Genomic DNA, 23,420 nt, shown 5'->3' on the forward strand with positions numbered 1-23,420 from the left:
GATATAACACCAACATGTCAGAAAAAATTTAAATAAATAAATAAAAAACAGAATCACTAAGTTGGAAAACAGATCACCCCCCTCCTAAAAATGACTTGTAAACTTGTAAAAAAAAAGGTGTAGCTAATCACCTTCTCAATGGCACACAAAGCCATTTGACTTTCAACTGTGATCGGCTGTGCTCATTTTGATTAGCTCAGCATGAAAATAGTTTTCCTGGAGCATTTCAGTCCTTGGTAGTGCAACTGAAGGAAACAATCAACTATGGGTGGCAAAGCACTGTCAAAAGATCTCAGGGATAAAGTCAATACCCACTTTTTCTATACCCACTGTATATGTAACAGCTCAAGCTAATTCTGTTTTCTAATAGAGTCTGATCGTGTTTTAAAACAATTTTGTTCCCTACCATAAAAATAAGGGACTAACAGGGGATGAATAATTATGACATAGCTGTGTTATTAATAAATCCTATAACTCAGAAATATTACATTATATATTGACATTATCACTTTTAATATGCCAGTAAAACTTTATAGATGCATTTTTTAAATAAAATTCTGGATCTTCAGAAAAGCTTGTATTTGTAAAGTACTACAGTCTCTCTCTGGGGTTGAATAATTTTGATTGCAACTGTATATTGTGGCACACATATATTGAGGAAAAAAACCTGTTTGTGAATTTTTTTTCCAATTATTTGACTTAAACTCAACAAAGACTATATGTTGACTAAAAGAGTAGAGAGGAAGAAAGAGAAATACATTTATCTACAGCAACTTACCAAGGGTTGTCAACGTTAGGCAAAGGCAAAATATATGCTTTCAGTTCTATGGGAAAAAGCACCATGAAAATTCAAGCAAACACTGCATTAGCATTCGGTGGAAAATCATATGATGTGAAAAATATCTGAAAAAAAATTCATTTTTGGATGTTTGCTGTATGTTTGAAGTGTGGATCCACAGTGCTCCAGTCGCTGTAGAGATCCCCTAATTTAACACCTAACTGGAAATAGTCCCTCAGAAGTTCCTCCTCTTTGTTGTCAGGCTCTGACATCACTGTGCACAATCCCACCTCTTCCTGCTTCATGTCAATCTTTCTTCTTGACATCTTCCCCAATAACTGCTCCTCATCTTCCGCCTTCCATTTCTGTCTGTTTTCTGTTCCTGGATTTATTTGATGACTGTAAACATAGTACCATAACGTATCCTCTGTTTGAGTTAGTGTCCACACTTTTCCTCGCATTACTCCCATCCAGTGACCATCTGCAGTCTCACGCCATCTAAAAGGATGAGCAATATGGTCATACAATGGAAAAAAACAAAAAAAAACACAGAAGTTCATATGCATTAGCAAAAAAAAAAAACACGGTTTATTTCCGTGACAAAAAAGACTTTGTTCAGAATTGATTACTAGTTTACTACTTACACAATACTGCACAGTGCAACTGTATATAGCTGCTTACTGCTTTTTTTAAAATACAGCCCATATTTTCATATCAGTACTTCAGTATTTAGCAGCTTGGTGGGGGTGTTAATTATTTCACATGTGAAGAGGTGGGCCAGTCTTAACAGTCGTTTACACACAGACATATTAAAGGTACAGTATCAAAAACAGCCTGTTTAATTCTGATGGTTAGAGAGTGTGTAAAATTAAAATTATGACTGACTCTGGAGAAAGAGACAATGACAAACATTATAAATGGACATCAGGGAGTTAATAAAACGCAACAAGAACACATGGTGCCCCCTTTAAAAAAAGTTTATTTTGAACACAGCAATGAAACAGTAGTTTATAGTTTACCGGAAAGTCTGTCCACATCCCAGAGTGAGATCCAGCCGAAGCTCTGACCGGGGACATGAAAGTGACCGCCATGCCTTACAACCCGCAGAGAGCAGAGCATGCTGGGACATTATATAGCTCTGTTCCTTACACCATCAGAACAAATCAAGTCAGCTACTGTGATAACAAAAATACATTAAAGGAAAGAAATAATAAAATTAACTAAAGCAGATTAAAATTTATTGCATGAAAACACACACACACACACCTATGGTTTGCACATAAGAAAAGTTCAAATGAATGAGGTCTGTAGCTTACAAAGTGAAACATGCAAGACATGCCAGTATACTTAAAAATGTCATTGTGCACAGGGCCGGATTTGTGCATAGGCATTCTAGGCACGTGCCTATGCTCACTCGTCCAAGGGGGCCCAAACACAATGAAGAGGCTATATCATATTTTTGTTATAGCCTACTATGGGCTATCTACAACAGTAAGAGAACCAAAAAAAAACAGAAGACATTGAGAAAATAAATATAACAAACAATAGGGTAAAAAAATGACAAACTATTTCCATGTTTTCCACTTCTTTTATGTACAGAAATCACGCTTTCTTTCTCCCGTTCTCTCACGGACGCACACACAGTACAGACTCGCGCACAATAACTGCGGTAGACTGCATTAATAACTGCATTTAGCCTGCATATCAATGGCTCAAGCCTCTGTTATTAGCTCTAAAATTACGTTTTGGAATTTGCAACGGAAGGTTTGGGATGAGGTGCATAAGAAATTAGTTCAACACACACGAGATTTCAGGACGGAAACATCACCAATGTCTTAAAATAAATCATCTAAACAATGTCTTGATGTGTGGTTGTATAGGCCGTTAAAATTATTAGAGAAATAATGCACTCCCGAAGTGGTAATGTGGCCACGACGCCGGAGCCTATTAATGGAACGTCTTTCTCCGTTCTCAAACAAATTAAGAACTACATTAGATCTTTATTGACTGAACGCAAGCGCTTATTGCGATAGAAAACACTGTAATGGTTTCCACTGATTACAAAATATTTTTGTTTGCTGGGGTGGTAATATATTAAATAGGGAAGGGGGGCCCAATACACAATCTTCCAAGGGACACTCTACGGCTCAGAAAGAGAAATCCTCCATCAAGGTGCATTCAAATCTCAATTTGTTTGTTTTTATACCAGCCAATACGAGCTCTGAATCTAACAATACCAAGTATTGGTATCTGAGATAGAAGTCGAAATCGCCCTACTAGGCCCTAATAAATAACGATAATTGGTTCATTCTTCTTCTTCTTCTTCTTCTTCTTCTTCTTTGGATGTTTTATGGCGGTTGGCAAACCAGCTTAGATGGTGCATAAGGCGTATTGCTGCCTTCCTCACTTCATTTGAAGAACTCCGTTTAGTGGATTATATCCTTACATAAAGTCCGGGTCGGTGTAAAAATTTTAATAACAGCTAAGAATCTATTTTAAAGTGTTTTAAAGTTTTAAAGTGATTTATTGGTCCATCCTGATCAGTCCCGGAAAGTATGAGGTACCATGTGCAGCAGCGGCAGAAGCCGATGTAAAGGCGAACTATAGAATATTTGATAAAAATAAAAAATAAAAAATAAAACGTAATGTGGCTACTAGGACACTACGGAGGAGACAAGACAGTTTATCACTTCGATACATTTACATTTAAAAATTGCTCTTCTATAAGAGAAGTCACGTACAATTTTGCGACAGGTTTGGTTCAGTTTACGCCACTTCTCATTCATTTATATCGTATCCGCAAAACGCTATTAGTTGTTGCATTCATTGACGTCAAGATTATAATGTGATTGGCTAACATCTTACAAGCTGACCGAGCCGCGAAGATTGGTATCTCCCAATAATAAAACTCTCTGGCAGCGGTAAAAGTTGAAAGGAAGAAGATTGAAGAAGATTGGTTAAATTAAGAAGTTTAATTTATCGAACAACTCTAAAAATGTTCATATATGTGACATTTTTATAGTGTTTTCAGCAATAAAAAATAGCATCTGGATAGTCTGGATCTTAATTTACATTTTCTGAATAACAATACTGAGATACTTTAAAATACACAGTAAAGAATTAAAACATGCAAATTATCAATTTAAATCCTTCGTACAGGGCCAAATAGAAAGAATGTCTGGGCTGCGATTTCCCTAATTGTCTATAGGACAATTCTACTTTTAATCCGAGCGTTCTAAAAATGTTCTAAAAACGTGCCTCACACGGCTCTGAGGGGTGAACAAAGGCCTCCTGTAGCGAATTGATGCGTTTTTGTAAGAAAAATATCCATATTCAAAACGTAATAATCACTTTAATCTAGTTTGCGCCAACAGTTGTACACGAAGTAGCTCCGGGAGGATGACGTAAGATGTCAGCGTTGCGCATGCGCCGGTGAGTTTCGAGAAAAGCAACGTTTGTTAACAGGAGCAAAGGAAGCAAAGTTTCCTTACTTTAGCAAAGGAAAACCAGTCTCCTCTTGGCTTATATCGAAATCCTCCGACATACTTCTTTACAAATCCTCGTTTTGTACTTCTAATTCGTGACTGTTGTTTTGTTTTGATCTCTCCCCTGTGCTTCCGCGTGCATCACTTCTGAGCGGTGCATGCTAGCAACGCCGACTTATATCATCCGCCCGGAGCTGCTTCCGTGTACAACAGTGAGTGCAAGCTAGATTAAAGTGATTATTACGTTTTAAATATGGTTATGTTTCTTACAAAAACGCATCGATTCGCTACAGAAGGCCTTTGTTCACCCCCCGGAGCCGTGTGAGGTACTTTTTATTATGGATGGATGCACTTTATTTCACTTTTTTTGGACTGATGCACTGCAACACCCGCTGACTGCCATTAAACAGCTTGGAAGATCAAAGACAATTTTTAATATATCTCCGACTGGATTCGTCTGAAAGAAGAAAGACATATACACCTAGGATGCCTTGAGGGTGAGTAATTCATGGGCTAATTTTCATTTTTGGGTGAACTAACACTTTAAGTAGAGAGGTTTAGATAAAGGGGTTTGAATTACTAATAATCTACATTTAACCTGTTAAAAATGTTTATTTAATGTTATCTGTGTTATATTTCATCTACAACAACAATGTGAACTTTTATAAACATCCGTTTGGCCATTAACTTTTAAATGCAGTATCATTATGCAAAAAATATGAGCAGACCCACAGCTGTCAGTTCAAAGTGCTACATCTTTTCTCTCTAATGTGGTAGGAAGTTATATTAAATGAAATGTGGAGGATATAAACTGTGACAAGATGATTGACAGGCCAGTTTACAGTGACAGGATGCGTGTAATTGTGCGACAGAGCGTCTGTTAAAGACGCAATTGTATGACGTGATAGTATGTCCCAAAGCTTGCCTACTCTTCTACTACACACTCAAAAGTGTGTACTTTTTCTTCACCATAAAAGTACATACTTTAAGAGCGTAGTATAAGTAGGCATATTGGGACGTAGCATGTGTATTTTTTTTTCTTTTTTCAAAGGTCCCTTTAGAGGTTCTGTACTCGACTCATGCAACTATGGCTGTGTTCGAAATGGCATACTTGCTTGCTTACTGCCCAGTACACAGTGTATACTGCCTACTATTTTTTAAAGAATAGTGTGTGAAACAGTATACAATAAGCAACAAATGTTTCTCAACAATTACTCAACAAATGAGTAGTATGCTAAAGTGTTTTCACATGACAAAACATTAATTCAGCACAGCTGCTGAGGTTGTTACCTCACAAATAAATGTGCTAACCATTCTGTTTACAAAGGCTTGTTAATTAAATGTGTATATATATATATATATATATATATATATGTATGTGTGTGTGTGTGTGTGTGTGTGTGGTTGTACATACACATATATGTAGTTGTTTTTTTGTTGTTTGGCTTAGTGTTATGTTAGAATCATTATTATACTCTTATACCTTTTGTTCTTTAATATTTTGAATTGTTTTTAGCTTTATTTTTTGTTTTTCATTTAAATGTTAAGTTTTGAAATTTTGTTATATGCATTTGTCATTTTTATTTAATCTCTTTATTTTTAAAATGTGTATAGGTAGTATTTATAAAGTTTAAGCTTTTAGTTTTGGATCTGTTTTTAGTTGTTTTAATACTACAATTGATTGCTTCTGTTGTTCTCATTTGTAAGTCGCTTTGGATAAAAGTGTCTAATAAATGACTAAATAAATAATTAAGGATTCATACTAGTAAACAATGCTATATTGCCCAATTGAACTCATTACATAATTAATTAACTTTACATACTGAACAGAACTAATAATAATTGTGTGAACAGTAGTTAGGTGGTAGATATTTATATTTCAGTACTGTAGTACATTATAAAACAGTATGCAATAACATAGTGAGTTTAATTGATCATACTTACAGATTACAGACTTGCAAATATTAATTACTGCGGGAAGTAGGGGTGCTGGGGGTGCTGCAGCACCCCCTGGAGTGTAGCCCACGAAAAAATGGGGGTGCGGTGTTAAAAATAAATGAATGAACAATATGTAAAACAAAATAAATAATATTCATTTTATTAATTAGTATATTCATTAAAATTCATTGAAAAAAAGTAGCCTAAGCCTGTAATGACAAGAAGCAACAGTTAAATATGAGTTAAGTTGAATCAAATTGACTGTGAAAGTCGTTTCGACTGATTAAACGTATTAAACTGACTTAAAAAATCATTTGTTGCCATGATTTTTGGATTATATTATAACCTGTAACATGTCTCTGCCGTACCCAAATTAAGAATTAACAACAATTCCTACAGACATTTTGACTTTTTTTAAAACTCTGATTGATCGATTCATGAGACATTCGTTTGTATTAAGTTGTTCTGATTTTTTTTCAACATGCATTCACATATTCATGTTTATTTCGTGCTGCAAATATTAAAGAAGAAAATATAATTGATTCATATGCAGCTTGAACTGAGGCGAATTCTCACACATTTACACATTACAAAAGATGTACACATTTTTTGCATATGGGCCCGGGGCTGACTTGCTACGCCTCTGAATAAGACTGATGTACCCGCGTTGTAACAGAAATAAATGTAAGGTTTTTGGATTTTCCCCTTACTTTAAATGCATGCTTATGGCTCATTATTATTAATCGAAAAATACCCCCCCACGTTTTATTTCTCAGCCCCCCCAGCTCAAAATACGTTCCCGCGGCTATGCAAATATTATTAAATGAATGCCACTTTATTGGGACAAAAACCTCCCTACACCTCCGCTAACCACCTAATAACACTGTATTATTAATGAGACGTTTTATTTCCAATTTTCAAATATTTGAAAAGTATAATATAAATAATGGAAGTCGTGGCCTAATGGTTAGAGAGTCGGACTCATAACCCATTTTCAAATATTTACTTTATTTTTATTGAAAATAAATGCCTTGCTGATCTGATATGTGATGGGAAAAAGGATAACAAGTTTGGCAAAGGGTGGTCTCGAACTCAGGTCGCTCGTGTCAAACTCGATTATCACACATCTTTTACTCGCTGCGCTACTGATACTACAGATAAATAGGCATCTTTTGCAGTGCTGTTTATCATAGCCAGACATTGGTGAGCGGAGTTAATGTAACTAGTCTCTGGCAACAAATTGGTCTATTTGTGCTTTCACTCCGTTTCTTTTTAGAGCTAGGAATTGAATTTTGTTTCCATAATTGAAATATGATTTTAATTTATATATTATGTTATATATTATATTACTGCAATATTTTTATTATTCAATATCTTTGAAATAATATGTACTGTATAAAGCGCTATAGAGATAAAGGTGACGTCATTTGACTTGAGCGGAAATGTGCTGTAGAGATTAAAGTACAATTTATGTCCTACTTACGATATTGTTTTTAGATACACAGCGATAGTTTGTAGTTTACAGTAACATGTATATATGTACAAAAGTGTTACATTTATAATTACTATTCCCCGCCTCCAGTTCACTCACGCGTTTGAAGATGAAACATTACATGGAGCGCGTTGCGTTCTGAGAAACAGTATCCCATGCAGTGTCTTCAGATGCATACAGCAAATGTAGCAGCCAGGTAATCCGGACATTCCATGCATACAGAACATTCACTTACTATTCAAAGTTTACACACAGCATACTGCAATATAGTAGGAGTTGTATGGTAGTATTCCATTCCGAACACAGTTTCTGTACTGATTTCAGTGTTCTTGAGTTATATTCAGCAGATTCTGGTAAATATAGTAGGTCATCCGGGTATTTCATGCATACAGAAAATTTGCACACTATGCACAGCATACATACTGGATACTGCAGAAATTTTAAGAGTAGTAGGATTGTATGGCATTTCGAACACAGCATGAGTGTCAAAAGTAGCGCACCGATTATTGGTGGAAGAATGCACAAATCTAATCGGAGACGTCATGATTCGTACCAATCCGAATCCCCGTTTGCTGAGGGTTGTCGTAGGTCCACGCCTTCTGCAGGGTTGGCGGAAGTGTAAACCAGCGTGTGTGCAGGAAGAGAAATGGCGGACGCGGTGTCTATCTTCATGTCAACTGGCCTTAGTGAGCAGAAAGCTAAGGAAACATTGAAAAATGAAGCACTCTCGTCAACACTCAAGAAGGCCATCGAACAGGTACATAATTAATTAATACGCATGATGTGCTGTCAACCTCATCAGCCTCTAGAGAACTTATTTGACAGATTCTTTACCCGTTACATTTACAAGAAGTATTTGGAAAAGATTGGTAACATTAGTGCTGATGTTATTGTTGTGTTTTTTTTCAGGCTCGAGGGCTGCTGGGGTCCGCTGGCATTGAAAAGACTGCAGGCACTCTGCTGTATAATATGGTGACACGACTCAAAGACTCCAATCGACTGTCTTTCCTCACAGAATACATCATTACACGAAAAATAACCTCAGAACTGCAGCTGTCAGGTATCTGATTGTCTTTACGCTTCTGTCACTCTGTTCTTTTTTCAATGTGTTGTCTTTTTTGAATAATATGTAGAGATCAGTAAAATTAGTAAAAAGTTTAATTAAATACATTTTATGCGATTTAAGAATCACAAATATGCATATGTTTTGTGCAATTCTAGTAAAACTGTTAGTCTTTTTAAATGACCTTAATAATCTTTTTTTTTAACTGCAAGAAAACAAACAGCGCTGGATTGAAATACAATAACATAAAATGAAAGTGAAAGAGAAAGAAAAAAAAGACTTCAATCAGTACAAAAGTAAACACAATCCAAGTACAATTAATCATAAATCATAATTTAAAAAAAACTTGTTTTATTGTTATCAGTGAGTTATTGTTAAGAGTTTAAAATTACAATAAGTGCGCCCCTCACATAAATATAAGCCAATTAAATTTAGCAGTGATTGCGATTGCGGGAAAGCGAAAACAAGACATGCAACTGGTTGACAATGACGAGATTTATTAGACTCCAGATAATCAACATAATTTGGAAAGATGAAAAGAAAACAAAAACATAAATATGAAGAGAAAACTATAGCAAAGAAGAGTAGATTGTCAGAAATAACTTAAAATGAACCCTCACGTGATGTTAGTGCTCATTAGCGGGACCCTTTATCATGAGTTCAGAGGGCTTCAATGATTTGCATTTCACCACTTGCTGACATTTTTATTTCTGATATTTTTCACAGTGGCGTTGGACTTTTTAAAAAGCCACCCTCAGGAGAATCTGGATCAACTTGAGTTTGAGGCCGCCTGTGGGGTGGGAGTGGTGGTCACACCTGAGCTCATAGAGGATGCGGTAAGGACACTTCATTCACCAAGGTTTTCTGTAGTGTGAGTACAGACTTGTAGGAGGAGATAAAATATGCCAGTCAAGATGTTCAAAAAAAACTGGGCACTCCTACTTATTTTTTATAATTACTCATTTCTAGGGCTGCCCTCGACTAAAAAATGTTCTGGTTGACTAGTAGTTGTTCATTTTAAGCATTAGTCAACTAATCACACGTTTATTAATAAACCATTTAAATCATGCTAATGAGCCATTAATTGCCTACATAGCCTAATAAGCGCTCAAGCGCACGCATAAAGCTTGCCACAGCGCAGAAGTAATGATAATGAATGTTTCAGGGAAAAACAGTAAGATTAAATTTTAATATTAACATTTTAATATATTGATGAACTAGTGTTTTCTGTGTTGTCGGCTTAAGAAATGAATTCGGTGACACTGACTCGTTATCTCCACAGCAGTGGATGCGCCTGCATGCAAGTTTCATATGGATTACATAATCTGAGAATGTTTTTTTGTTTTTTTCAGATTAGAATTTTCATTTGAAAGTAGACATTTTACTCCCTATAGATATATTTTTCATGTCTGTAAGGCAAGTATACACCGAGTTTTGAGCTCAAATTCACAGAGACCGAGACGGCAGAAAGCGCATCCTGTTTGCTTTCATTATTTTACAAAAGCGCAATGTTTTGATGCTATTGTGAGTGCACGCAAATAAACGTAGAGGCTTTACAGATTCGAAAGATGTATTACTCTTATCTGTATGACCAAAATGACGGAGTATTTTAAGAGCAAGTGACCGCACCGGTGCCTCCATCTGTCATGCAGTGAGCGCGCTGCTGTTCAGACACTTGAGTAGCGCACATTTTTCTAGGTTAACATTAGATTGAGTGGCCATGTAAAGTTGCTACTACTTACATATTTCAGATGATAAGATGATATTTGGTCGATGAATGATAGGCGAGCGTTTGGATGTACTGTATTACCACAAAATCCAGCCGTCAACGATCTGTCCGTCACGAACTGCATGACCTCACCACTTCCTGTGGATTTTTTTTTCTGCGACTAATAAAATTTTGGTCGACTAAAGGTTAGTCGACTATTAGGGCAGCCCTACTAATTTCAGAATATTATTATTTTTAAGATGAAAACTGAGCAGATAGAGGATGCGGTAAGGACACTTCATTCACCAAGGTTTACTGTGGTGTGAGTACAGACTTGTAGGAGGAGATAAAATATGTCAGTCAAGATGTTCAAAAAACTGGGCACTCCTACTTATTTTTTATTATTACTAATTTCCGAATATTATTATTTTTAAGGTGAAAACTGAGATGCTTTTAAAGAGTTCTTATGTATGCTGGACAGTTGTTGACTGCTTTTAATTCACTGTCTGCTCCAGCTCATTGGCGTTTCCCCAGAAGCTTTTTTTTTTATCATAAATTTAAGCTGATGAGGAGAAATACCAGGTTCATCTGAATGACATGTCTCTGTTCACATATTTATTTTTAATCATTTATTTAGTGGCAAAGCATTGAAATGGTTTCCTCTGTTTATTCAAGCAATTTTTTTCCAGCATGTTTCAAATATGCTAAAAATATACTAGACTTTCACAGTTTTCAGTTAGCACTTTATGAATTCTAATCCGTCATTGACATGTGAATAATTCCACAGGTAGAATTGATTATCAGGAAACACAAAGATCAGCTGTTGGCAGAGAGATATCGCTTTAACATGGGCATACTCATGGGTGAGGCAGCATATCATATGTGTGTGAATACAGTCATGTGTGGTGCTGCTGAGGAACAGTTTCGGTTTGTGCTCTTCAGGTGAGGCCAGGACTGCTCTCAAATGGGCTGATGGGAAGATTGTCAAGAATGAAGTGGATATGCAGGTTTGCGGGACTTGCTCTAATCAGTCCAAATCATTGTGTATTTCCGTGTGTATGTGCACTGAAATTTTCTGTTGTTTCTCAGGTGCTGCACCTTCTGGGTCCAAAAACTGAGGCAGACCTGGAGAAAAAGCCCAAGGTATATTTTTACTGTCTCTGTTTTGTTGTGCCACACACATACCCCTTTTCTACTGAAACAGTGCTGGTGAGGATCTGGTGCAAACCATGGGGTTCTGTGAACCTCTCTCATAGCTTTTTCAACATTGATGTAACTGTAAATAGGCAGGCTATGTTGTACCAGTCCAAAATAGATGCATCACAGTTTTTGATTGCAAGTCTTATTCCTGGTTTTAGACTTCCAAAGTAATGTAACAGTCAGTTATCAAGTACTGTACTAATATGTAGATAATGTAAATGTATGCAGTCTATCGTGGGATGTGCTTGATATTAAAAGCACATTAATCTGAAGAAAGAACTAACTACACTGTTCCTCAGGCGCTTTCTATGTACACAAACCAGTGTTCATTTTGACAGGAAATTGAGTTTTAGTTTTAGTCATAGGCTTTTGAATAAAATGCTATTTAGTTGTAGTCATATTTTAGTTATCTCAGGTTGTTTTGGTTTTAGTCAGCTAAATATCATAAGATTTATATCAGAATCTAACAGATTTAGTTAAATTGTAATGCATTAATTAAGCATTTTTCTAAAATGTCCAAACTCATAATAGACTCCAGGAGAAAACATCTATCTACCTAATAATATGAATGATGTCTTTGTTTAGCTTAAGATTAAATAAAACCACTACTCGTAAACCAACAAGAACATGGTATTTTTTTCAATAAAAGACTAGTAGTTATATATGCATTCATTGTAACGATTTGCATACAACATCTTCATTCTTTCATATTTATTTGTGTAAACTGTGATTCAGTCAAGAGCAGTGAGTGATTTTCTCTTTCTCTTTTGTTATTTGATTAACATTAAGGACACATGCAGTAGCAGGTATATTAGGATGCTGTCAATTTAAGACCTAATGCATGGATGCAGTATTCTGATACACATCTGATATTCTCCCAGCTGTTTACGTTCACTTAAAACATAACTGACTGTGTTCCTAAATTATGTCCCACCGGGTAGATACGTTACAGTTCAAATGTGGGCATCTAATCTCCCTACCAGGCATATGTTTCATATCAGATTGAGTTGTTGTTGTTGTCGGGCAAGAACAACAAAAACAGGTTTAACAGTCTTTACTTCTGAGGCATACACAGAACAGGGCAAGTTTTGGCATCATTGCTGACACCCGCACCATACTGTTTTAAAATGCATAACAGGGATTTCTGTAGTTCTTATGTCAACTTTGCAGCTTTTTCTCTCATCACAGGCTGCCAAACCCAGAGCTGCAGAGAAAGATGTGAAGATTGAGCAGGTTTCTGTAGAAAATGGTAAGACAGACATTTTTTTCACATCACTTTTATATGACTCTCATGCATCTTTGGTTTTGTGTAAATGAAATGCTGCATCATAGATACTAGGGTTGGGTAGTATGACAATGTATTGTGGAAACAATATGAATTTTCTTTTGAAGAGATTGTGGTACATTGTGGTTCTGTACATATATATTGTTGTGAAACGCATGACTGATTAATGCAGGCATGTACAGGACATCGGGAGCACCGGGACATTCCCAGTGAGCCGGTCGAGTAGTGGGCCGATCGCCGAAGTGAGGGAGACCTCCCCCATATTAGGCGCTGTTTTTAAATATCAGCGCATGCGAAACTGCAAAAAAGCAAATACTGCATGCGCCAGCCACACGCAAAAACAGAGCGGGATCAGTCACCCGTACAGCGCTGATGAAGATGCGCTGCTCTTCCGCCACGATGTAAAGTCAAATAGCACAAGATTCACACTTGATCCATTCAGATGTGACACAGAATTGTGTTATACAGTCATGTGGGATATGAGAACATTAAAGGTTCTGTAGTGATGCTGGCTGAAAACAGCCACGACAATGTAAACTGCATGACGAGGCAAATTGGAAAACGCCAATACATAATTACAAGCTTGTCAATTCAGCACCATAGTAATTTAACTTGCAGTTATTAACACTGTACAAATAGCCTACGTTGTTTTGGCTGAATGTATTTATTATAAATGATACTGTTATTACTTATATTAAATATTGGGGAATATTTTACTTTTATAGAAGTTGTTTGTAGTTTCTACATGTTTAGGCTTTTTTTCTTTACATTTCAAATTCCATATTTTGTTGTTATTTATTTTAAAAACCATAAAACCTTGGTAATGAGGACCGTGGTTTTACTTGTTGTGACCACCATCTTACTAATACCAGTCAGTTAAACTATGGACTCTATGAACTATACTAACTTTCATTAGGGAAAAGGATAATTTAATAGAATAGCTTTAATAGCTTCTTTCTCTGTAAATGTTTAGTTCTAATTAATTTTAATTGAAGTAAAATGTTAATTCAGTAAGAGCCTGATTAAAGATAAATACCAGTGTCTTATATAAATTAGGTGTTAACTATTTACAAATGTTTAAGTTCTTAAAGGGATAGTTCACCCAAAAATTTAACTTGTCATTGTTTACTCACCATCGCGTCATTCCAAACTTGTATGAATTTCTTTCTTCTGTGGAACATAATTTGAGAAATTCAAGAAATGTTTGTTCTTACAGTAGAAATCCAGGGTAACCAAAAATGGTTTGCCAACATTCTACAAAATATCTTCTTTTGTGACCCTGGACCACAAAACCAGTCATAAGGGTAAATTTTTCGTAGTTGAGATTTATGCATCATCTGAAAGCTGAATAAATAAGCTTCCCATTGATGTATGGTTTGTTAGGATACGACTATTTGAAAATCTGGAATCTGAGGGTGCAAAAAAATCTAAATATTGAGAAAATCACCTTTAAATTTGTCCAAATGACGTTCTTAGCAATCAAAAATTAAGCTTTAATATATTTACAGTAGTAAATATACAAAATATCTTCATGGAACATGATCTTTACTTAATATCCTAATGATTTTTGGCATAAAAGAAAAATCTATAATTTTGACCCATACATTGTATTTTTGGCTATTGCTACAAGTATCCCCCAGCCACTTAAGCCTGGTTTTGTGGTCCAGGGTCACTTTTGTGTTCCACAGAAAAAAGTAAGTCGTACAGGTTTGGAACGACATGAGAGTGAGGAAATTTACATAATTTAATAGCAGTAAATTTTCTGCATTTTAGCTCAAGATCATTGCATTATTGCCTTTCTATTATTATTATTATTATGTTAATTTTGAGATACGTTGTTACACTCAGATTTGCAGTATGTAACAATACGGGTCAACACTTTATTTTAAGGACCAATTCTCACTATTAACTAGTTGCTTATTAACATGCATATTACGAGCATATTGGCTGTTTATTAGTACTTATAAAGCACATATTAATGCTTTATTCTTCATGACCATATTCTACATCCCTAATCCTACCCCATACCTAAACTTAACAACTACCTTACTAACTAAGAAGTACAGAAACGTCTGTACTTCCTCAACAGACCATGAAACAGCCATTATTTTGTTGTTTTAAAAAAGGTGCGCTCGTTCGAAACTGTTGCATTCGTTCAAAAAAAGTTGCGTTTGGTCCTCGCTGGCTGTGCTGATTTAATCTAGCTGGTCTAGTGTCTCGTGTCGCAAGTTCAATGACGCAGGTAGTGATGATTCTCTCCGGCCAATCAGCGATCAGCAGGGTTTACACGTCATGGTTTGGTAACGGTACGGTACCAAATGTACCAGGTACCCCCAGAAGCGAGCCGTGCCGTACCATGCAGTGGAAAAGCACCATCTGACACACATCTGAAGCACGTGCACAGAAATCCACCTCTCAGACAGCAAATGCATCCCGAAATCTGTTCTCTTTCTCTGCTTATTGTGCTTGAATGGTCCAAAACACACTGACAGAACCCAAGTTATGCCAATATGCCCACCTTGGCAAGTATTAACGTAAACATAGTCAGTTGACTTGTCTTCTTTTTAATGTAAGTGTGGAAGTAGCCCTTATATATAAAAAAAAAACAAACATATTTTTGATGATGTTTGTCAGTCTATGCTCACTATTTCTCATATAGTATGGTTTATTCAAGTTATACTGATGTGAATAAACCTCTTACTTTGATTGTTAAACTTTGATATGTAGTTGACTTTCAGTTGTGCCATGGAGAAAAAAAATTATACCTCCTTTTTTTATTTTCCTGGTGGACAATAAAACGGAAATATCACATGGACTTGCATTCACCCAAAAATAAAATTTGTGTCATAATTTACTCACTCTCCTTTCATTCAGACCCTCCTTGACGTTTTTTCCTTCCTTGGAACACAAAATGTTGGCAGCCAAAGTTTTATTGACCATAGACCTCCATTGTATGGACAACAAAACACAGACATTTATCGAAATATCTTATTTTATTGTTCTAAAATGTAAAGTTAGTTATACAGGTTTGAAACAACATGAGAGTGAGGCTATATCTGCGTTAATCTGTGCACATTTAAAAACGTTGTTTTCATTTTAAAGTGCTCTGTCCACACTAGCGTTTTCAAGTGTTTTCTAAAAGTTTCTTGTCCGCATTGAAATGTAGGAAAATGCTAAAATCATCTTACTGCGCATGTGTAAAACGAAATGAAAGCTCACTGTGGTGGTACAGAGAGACCTGACATAATAAAGTTGTCAAGCTATTCTTTTAGTGTCATTATTTTATTAGCAAAATAAAATGACCACCACTTACTGGTGGTTCCAGTGTGGAAATTTTCTGTCATCTTTGCAGGAATGTGATATGAAAATCATACGAAGTAACATAGCTTTAGCAACACTGTGAAAGTGAGTAACACATAACAGGCACATAATGGTATAAACAGATATTTATCGGTACGATATACATCACACATGCGTTTCAAATACCTCAGTTTTCACAGTCAACACTACAATGCGAAACAGTGTTTTCAAATATATCCACTTCAGAGAGCGTCTTTGAAGAGCTTAGTTTTCACCAGGTAAAAACACCATCTCAGTTTGGCAGAATGGAGAGAAAAAGATTCATTTTCAGAAGTATCCGGATTACTGTAGACTTAACGTAAATGATGACAAATTTAATTTTTGGGCAAACAATTCCTTTAAAGGAATGGTCTAAACAAGCCTAAGTGAAATCTTCATCATATACAGCGATCATATCTTTACACAATTCTTGAATTAAACTACTCCGTTCATATGCATCCATTCATTTTGACCTTTTTAGTTTTGAATACCTAAGTTTTGATTACCTGGACTTTAAGTATAAAGGACAGAAGCAACCTAGAACCCAAACTTTTTCTTCATAAATCTCTCTCTCTCTGTATATATATATATATATATATATATATATCTTTGTAGGTGAAGCGAACACAGAGGGGAAATCACTGATGGAGCAGCTGAGAGGAGAGGCGCTCAAGTTCCATAAGCCAGGTGAGACCGCTGACATCTCTGTGTCCAGGAATCAGTGGCAGCTTCATAGGCTCTGCAGAGTTTGAAACAGGATCTCTGCACAGTTGTGTACAATGTACCATCAGGGGAAAATTGGCTAAAAGTGAATCATGTGGTTTATTGTTCTCTCTCTCTAGGGGAGAATTACAAGACCGAGGGTTATGTTGTAACTCCCAACACCATTACTTTGCTGAAGAAGCACTTGGAAGAGACTGGAGGACAGGTATGACCTGAATGCAAGTTTATTAAATGCCTAAAAGTCTTTTGATGAACATTATCCAGTAGCCTGCGTGGCCTAGGTGTCATCAGAGGCAGCAGAGGTTATTACATTTTGATCAAGATTAAGAAGGTAAACTGTTTTGTTTTTTGTAGTGATGTGCTGAAATTTCGACAACCTGAAAATTTTCGTCCAAAACTAAAACTGATTATATTTTTATTTAGCCTGTTGTATTCATTATTTAATGTATGTTTGACTAAATCTGTCATGAAAGCAAGCTTTTATTACAGTCACTGTATAAATGTTTATATTTCAACAGCAAATTAGAATAGAAACGTTATTAAAAAGTTGACATAACTGCGTTATGTGCAATTTAAATGTTTGTACCTGAATTTTCGTTTTTGGTGCTTCACTAGTTTTTTTTTTGTCTTTTGAATTAATGTCATGGATGAATTGCACAATAATCGCTTTTCCTCCGCTTCTTTGTAGGTCCGCACCCGTTTTCCCCCTGAGCCTAATGGGATTCTGCATATTGGTCATGCCAAAGCAATCAATTTTAATTTTGGTTTTGCCAAGGTACACACACAAACACAAACACTCTCTCTCACACACACACACATACACATATGAACAATGTATGTCTAACAAGAAATTCCTTTCTGAATTTGTGTATCTGTTTGTAGGCCAATAATGGCATCTGTTTCCTGCGGTATGACGACACAAACCCTGAGAAAGAAGAGGAGAAGTACTTTACTGCCATCAGAGAAATGGTGGAGTGGCTTGGTGAGTATTAAGATCTGACTTGCCTGAGCAGTCAGTCTAAACCAGATTGCTGTTTACAGCTGGTATTCAATGAGTAGTTTAAGCAAACATGAAAAGCATGAAAAGCAGACACTTAAAGCCTGCTATACTACCTTTTGCAGCAGTGTGTGCTTGCAATGCATTATGCATTTAAACACATTTTAGAACAAGATTTAAAAGGAAAAAGAAATAAAGAAAGGGCTTTGTATTGGACTACAAATATTACAACATTTCAAAGGTGAACTTTTCCATTAAAGAGCATTCTTCACATATGGATGTTTGCTTGTTTGTTCCTCTCTTTCACTCAGGGTACAAACCATACGCTGTCACACACGCCTCTGATAACTTCCAGCTACTCTACGATCTTGCTGTTGATCTCATTCGCAGGTGGGATTACAAACCTGATGCCTCAGGGCCCTATGTCCCAGGCTTTGCAATAGTTTTTTTAGATTTTCTTTTTTTTTATATTAATATTAATATTGGGACACAGTGTATACAACTATTCATGAGCTTTGAGTCACTTGTGTGCCTCAATATTTTTTCACAGTTGCACACGGTAATTTTCAGTCATAAATGTGACTGCAATGGTTGCACTGCACCTACATTCAACAGCTATTGTGCCAATCAAACTGTAAAGATTAAAAAAAATGAATGGAATGCTTAAATCGCACACTGGATCTCGATAATAAAATATTCAAGTTGAAAATCTTTACTTATGTACATTGTGATATTCATTGAGAATAAAATGATGCGACAAAGGTCGACGGAGGCCAAAATGATCAACCCATTTAGGGTTGGATTTAAAATCACACCAAAAATCAGGGCATCAGTGAGCTCCTAGACAGACTGTGGTGCTACTTGGCAGCTTTGGATGCTCTGATACAGAATGTCCCAGAGTTTTTCAGTTGTATTCAGTTCTGGGGAACGTGATGGCCAGTCAGTGGCATCAGTGCTCTCCAGAAACTGCCTACACACTCTGGCCATGTGAGGCCGGGCATTGTCATGCACCAGGAGTATGCAAAAAACAGTGGGAAATTCAGTATATTTGTGCAGTGTGTGCATGTCAAAAAAAAGATTAAATCCGATCATTTTAATTAGCCTTCAACGACATTCTAATTTATTGAGATGCACCTGTATATGAGCAGTAGTAGTAGTGAATACCTAACCACCACAAACTAATGAATTTATGCCATTTTAAATTAAAGCAAGCAACTGCAGAAACTGAATCTAATAATATAGACTTTCCTCTTTTCAGTTGTAACTTTTTAAAAGATTTGATAGTTTCACTAATCAGTTTTTCCTTTTTTGTCATTCTTAGTATTCCATAACAGTGATCGAAAGTGCCTTAGTAGACCGTTCTGTGGGCAAGGCCAAAGTGTTTGATAGGTTTCAGTTTGAGAGAGTGGGTTATTTTTCTGTTGACCCTGATAGCACATCTGAAAAGGTACTTCCAGAAACACTCAATTACATTAAAATATATTAAATAGATGTACAAAACATACAGTGGAGGAAAGCAATGCTTCATCTTTGTCACTGTTTTCTCCCCAGTTGGTGTTCAACAGAACCGTTACGCTCAAGGAGGACCCAGGAAAGATATGACTGGACTTCAAGACAGAAGCTGTACTTTCAGCTGCACAGCCTTAATGCATCACAACGCAGCTTTCAGTAAAATCAGATAAACCAGGGAATTCAACGTATTCTATCAATATTGTGTAAAGCCTTTTTTTTAACTGTGCAAGTGCTGGGCTGTTTTGTATACCCTTTTCAATCTGCTGGGGTTCGGCATCTATGAAATAAACTAATTAAAGATTTTGACTTGATGGCTTGTTGGAACAGTTGCTAACATGTGAAATGGATTTCCATTTGAAATAACCTTCACATTATAAACTGCATGGCTTTCTTGGATAATCTACCTTTCCTGTGAACAACAAAAAAATCTTTTTCAATTACTATGAGAAACTTCTTAGGATACCAGATTAGGGTTAATGCATTCTAATTCATTAAATGTTAAAGGTTCCCTTGATGGCGTCCTACTTTTAATTAATTTTCAAAATATTATTTTGTGATAACTACATTTAAAGATGCATGGCAGCAGTGCAAAATAAATGCATTTATTGTTAAATGTACTTTACAAAGGCCAGTATCTATAACTATATTTCGAACAGGATTTTAATGTGTCTTCCAATGAAAGTAGCACACGCTATTTGTACATTGCTTACAAAGCACAACTACACTATTTATTTAAACCATCTTATTCATGGTACTGAAAAGCCATGAATTTGCACATGATATTTTGTCACATTTTGCCTAAATTTAAACCACATTAAAATGGCCACCACACAGAGCCCTGATGCAGTATTGGATATAAATAAACTTGGTTGACAAGACATATGACAATCCGAGCAGCTGGGTCCTTAACCATCTTCAAGAAACTACTAAAAACACATCTCTAACTCTAGCACTTTCTATTCTATTTTAATTCTACTTTATTTTTTATAAAAAAAAAACTTCTATCTACTTGTTTTTCTTTGTGTGTGTATATATATATATTTATATATAAAACAATACCTTGCTACGTGTACTGCGTTAGGCTAACTGAGACTTGTCATTTGCACTTACATATTGTTGCTCTTTTGTTAGTTTTGATTGCTTCTATTGTCCTCATTTGTAAGTCGCTCTGGATAAAAGCGTCTGCTAAATGACTAAATGTTTATGTAATGTAAATATGACATAAAAGCAGTAATGCTCATTCACATTACATGGGTTTGGACAATGAAGACATCAGAAACACATTTTCTGTTTGTATAGGGTTGTTAAAAGGTAAGTTACAGGTGTCTGGACACCTTGAAATATATGGTGGCCAGCATAGGTGCAATTATTATATAAAGTCATAATATGACAATACAAACTGAAACAGAACATTCAATGAATAGGGAAAAAATGAAGGGTGGAACTTGATTTTTATTCAGTCAATTGACTGCATGGTGAAAAGTGGGTGTTTCATACCTGAATGGAGCCAGTTTATTACATTATTATCAAAATTACAATGTTTTCTCTTTTAGAATAATGTGCATTGTTGAATTGTGCACATCAATACCAGAAATCTAAAATAAATGGTGTAAACACTGATTTCTTGTAATGCTCAGGTTTCATGATGTTCATGCCAAGCTTCTCAAGGCTTATTGATTTAATAGCTTCTATATAGTGTTTGGATCTCTTAACCCACCACATGCTGGTGGCGGTGGTGTGTTGGGGACAGGAGGTTAGTCTGTCTTCTCAAGGGTGTTATTGTCTTGCAAACAGAATGTGAGAGTTTGGGGATTGTTGTTGGATCTGCTGTTGCAGTATGGGTGCTCTCTTCTTGAGTTCTTTGGAGGTCTGCCAACAGCTCTTCGTCCAGGCAAAGCACTTCTTCTCCGTGGACCTGTAGCTGGTAGTACATTGATCTGATTGATTATCGGAGTGGTCTTACCAAAGGAAAAGAGTGATGCCTGAAGAGCACTGTCAGTCTTTATTTGAAAGAAACTGGACACAAAAGCTCTTACAGGCGGTGTAAAACTTGCATCCTCATTCAGCTTCTTTTTCAGCATCCCAAAAATCTCCTCAAGCTGTCCATCTAAAGACCCAACGACCTCTTCAGCTGCACCTAAACAGATAGATACAATGCTAATGACTGTGTTGACTGTTAACAATTTTAGTCTGATTAATGTGAGATTATTAATGTAAGATGCTTAAATTACGTACTTGGGCCTGGCTCATTGTCTTCTGTGAAATGCTCTGCTTAACAACAGAAAGACTGTTTGTGTACATACTGTAATAGCCCATGTAATAATCACTTAACAAAATGTCTGCTTCCATATTAAATCTGTATCTCAGAAAACACTGAGACACAGCTCACATACAGAGTCACAAGACCACAATAAGCACATTTTGACTGGTCTGTTTCATATGTGAACTGCGTCTCACAAAGTGACCAAAGATGAGTTGCTTCACCTGTGGTGATGATTGGCACAGCATCAACAGACACTCCATCTTCAATGCATGCGGTGTGTCCTTCTGCTTGTTTTAGAGAAAGAACAATGTGAAATCTCTTCTATAATATCTCTTCATAGACAACTATTATTTATGTAGTCTTGTTTTATTTCAGCAGGTGCATGAAATATGTCCCTATTCACCTGTATCTGCTGTTGTCTCCCGTGATTGTTCCAACTCTAAGGGTTTAAAAAGCTCGTCTGAAATGTCCTTCCCTGAACAGACACCCATATATTGCACAAGAAAAAAAAATGGAATTAAACAACAGTTTTCTGCATTTGCATGCAAATAATATGATTTAATTTAAATAAAAAAGGCAAACATTTTGAATATATCTGTAACACTTTTTAAATTTTAAGTATATATCCTATTTATACACACACTCATATTTTTTGTGTAACTAAGAGTTACAATTAAGTAAAAAGGTGGGCTGGGCAGTATAATGACTTTGTAAAAATAGCAATATCTTTTCAAAAACAATGGGCTGGGTGGTATATTTACTTTGTAAGATATATCGACATCTTTTCATAAACACAAGACAACTGTTTATAAGAGTATAGAGTGGTGTGATGTTGCAAGCACATTTGAAAAATAGCGAGTACGCAGAGTGAGCTGTTGCAGGGAAAGTGCAATATCCAAATGGTCCTAAATATGAGACATGCTTTATTTTAAGCCCTTCAATAATGCTTCATGAGCATATAGTTTAAAGTGCCTTACCCTTACATTTCATTCACATTTTATTCATAACTTAGATATTCTCATCTGTAAATTTTAGAATGTCATGCGAGTATTTCCATTTTGCTTAAAGGATGCAAAGAGAATGGATGGATAAAGGCTTGTCCTGACAGCGAGCTAGTCTCCGCTAAACTTCACAGACCTGGCTAAAGGAGCATGTGCATGTGCATGCACATCAAACAGGCTGAGCGCAACTATGAGGGCACAGGGCAGTATTTCTGACTAAAATAAAATATACATTATGCTAAAACATTTGTTGTTAGACGTGTTTTAGACATTTGTTGTTCCACATTTATAAAATATAGTAATTATAAAATATTTTTTATAAGAGCAGTAAGATCTCATCAAGCCCTGTATAAGAACAGTTACCTCTGAGTCTTCTACCTCTGTTCCTGTAACAGTAATATTTACATTTGAACCCTTCATGTAGGCTATAACCTAGCCTACACGGATACATTCACTATATTTATTTTCATAGCCTTCCATTTGCACATTGTCCTATCTATCTATCTATCTATCTATCTATCTAGATCTAGATCTAGATCTAGATCTAGATATAGATATAGATATAGATATACACACACACACACTCCAGGTTTGCCAGAATTGTCTCACCTGCAGGTTCAGCACATGCTTTCTGAA

At 36.0% G+C, this 23,420-nt stretch overlaps 2 protein-coding genes and 1 long non-coding RNA gene across 3 annotated transcripts; 2 read left to right on the forward strand and 1 right to left on the reverse strand.

Moving 5' to 3' along the window:
- Positions 1 to 915: 915 nt before the first annotated feature.
- LOC107693418 (N-glycosylase/DNA lyase-like) lies at positions 916 to 1,907 on the reverse strand. The gene is made up of 2 exons (XM_016492800.1): positions 1,798 to 1,907; positions 916 to 1,276 (listed from the first exon to the last, which is right to left on the reverse strand). The coding sequence occupies exons 1-2, from the start codon at positions 1,905 to 1,907 to the stop codon at positions 916 to 918; spliced, it is 471 nt and encodes a 156-aa protein (XP_016348286.1).
- Positions 1,908 to 8,247: 6,340 nt separating this feature from the next.
- On the forward strand, positions 8,248 to 18,941 carry LOC107693419 (glutamine--tRNA ligase-like). Its single transcript, XM_016492802.1, has 13 exons — positions 8,248 to 8,450; positions 8,603 to 8,753; positions 9,483 to 9,592; positions 11,252 to 11,327; positions 11,407 to 11,471; positions 11,554 to 11,607; positions 12,853 to 12,913; positions 16,904 to 16,975; positions 17,131 to 17,216; positions 17,700 to 17,786; positions 17,894 to 17,993; positions 18,320 to 18,450; positions 18,834 to 18,941. The coding sequence occupies exons 1-13, from the start codon at positions 8,340 to 8,342 to the stop codon at positions 18,939 to 18,941; spliced, it is 1,212 nt and encodes a 403-aa protein (XP_016348288.1). The 5' UTR covers positions 8,248 to 8,339.
- Positions 18,942 to 19,335: 394 nt separating this feature from the next.
- LOC107693429 (uncharacterized) lies at positions 19,336 to 19,823 on the forward strand. The gene is made up of 2 exons (XR_001634740.1): positions 19,336 to 19,455; positions 19,560 to 19,823. It is a non-coding gene; the product is annotated as an uncharacterized LOC107693429 (long non-coding RNA).
- The last annotated feature ends 3,597 nt before the right edge of the window (positions 19,824 to 23,420 follow it).

This window comes from Sinocyclocheilus anshuiensis, unplaced genomic scaffold (genome assembly GCF_001515605.1).
Source record: "Sinocyclocheilus anshuiensis isolate Anshui unplaced genomic scaffold, SAMN03320099.WGS_v1.1 scaffold1562, whole genome shotgun sequence".
NCBI lineage: Eukaryota > Metazoa > Chordata > Actinopteri > Cypriniformes > Cyprinidae > Sinocyclocheilus > Sinocyclocheilus anshuiensis.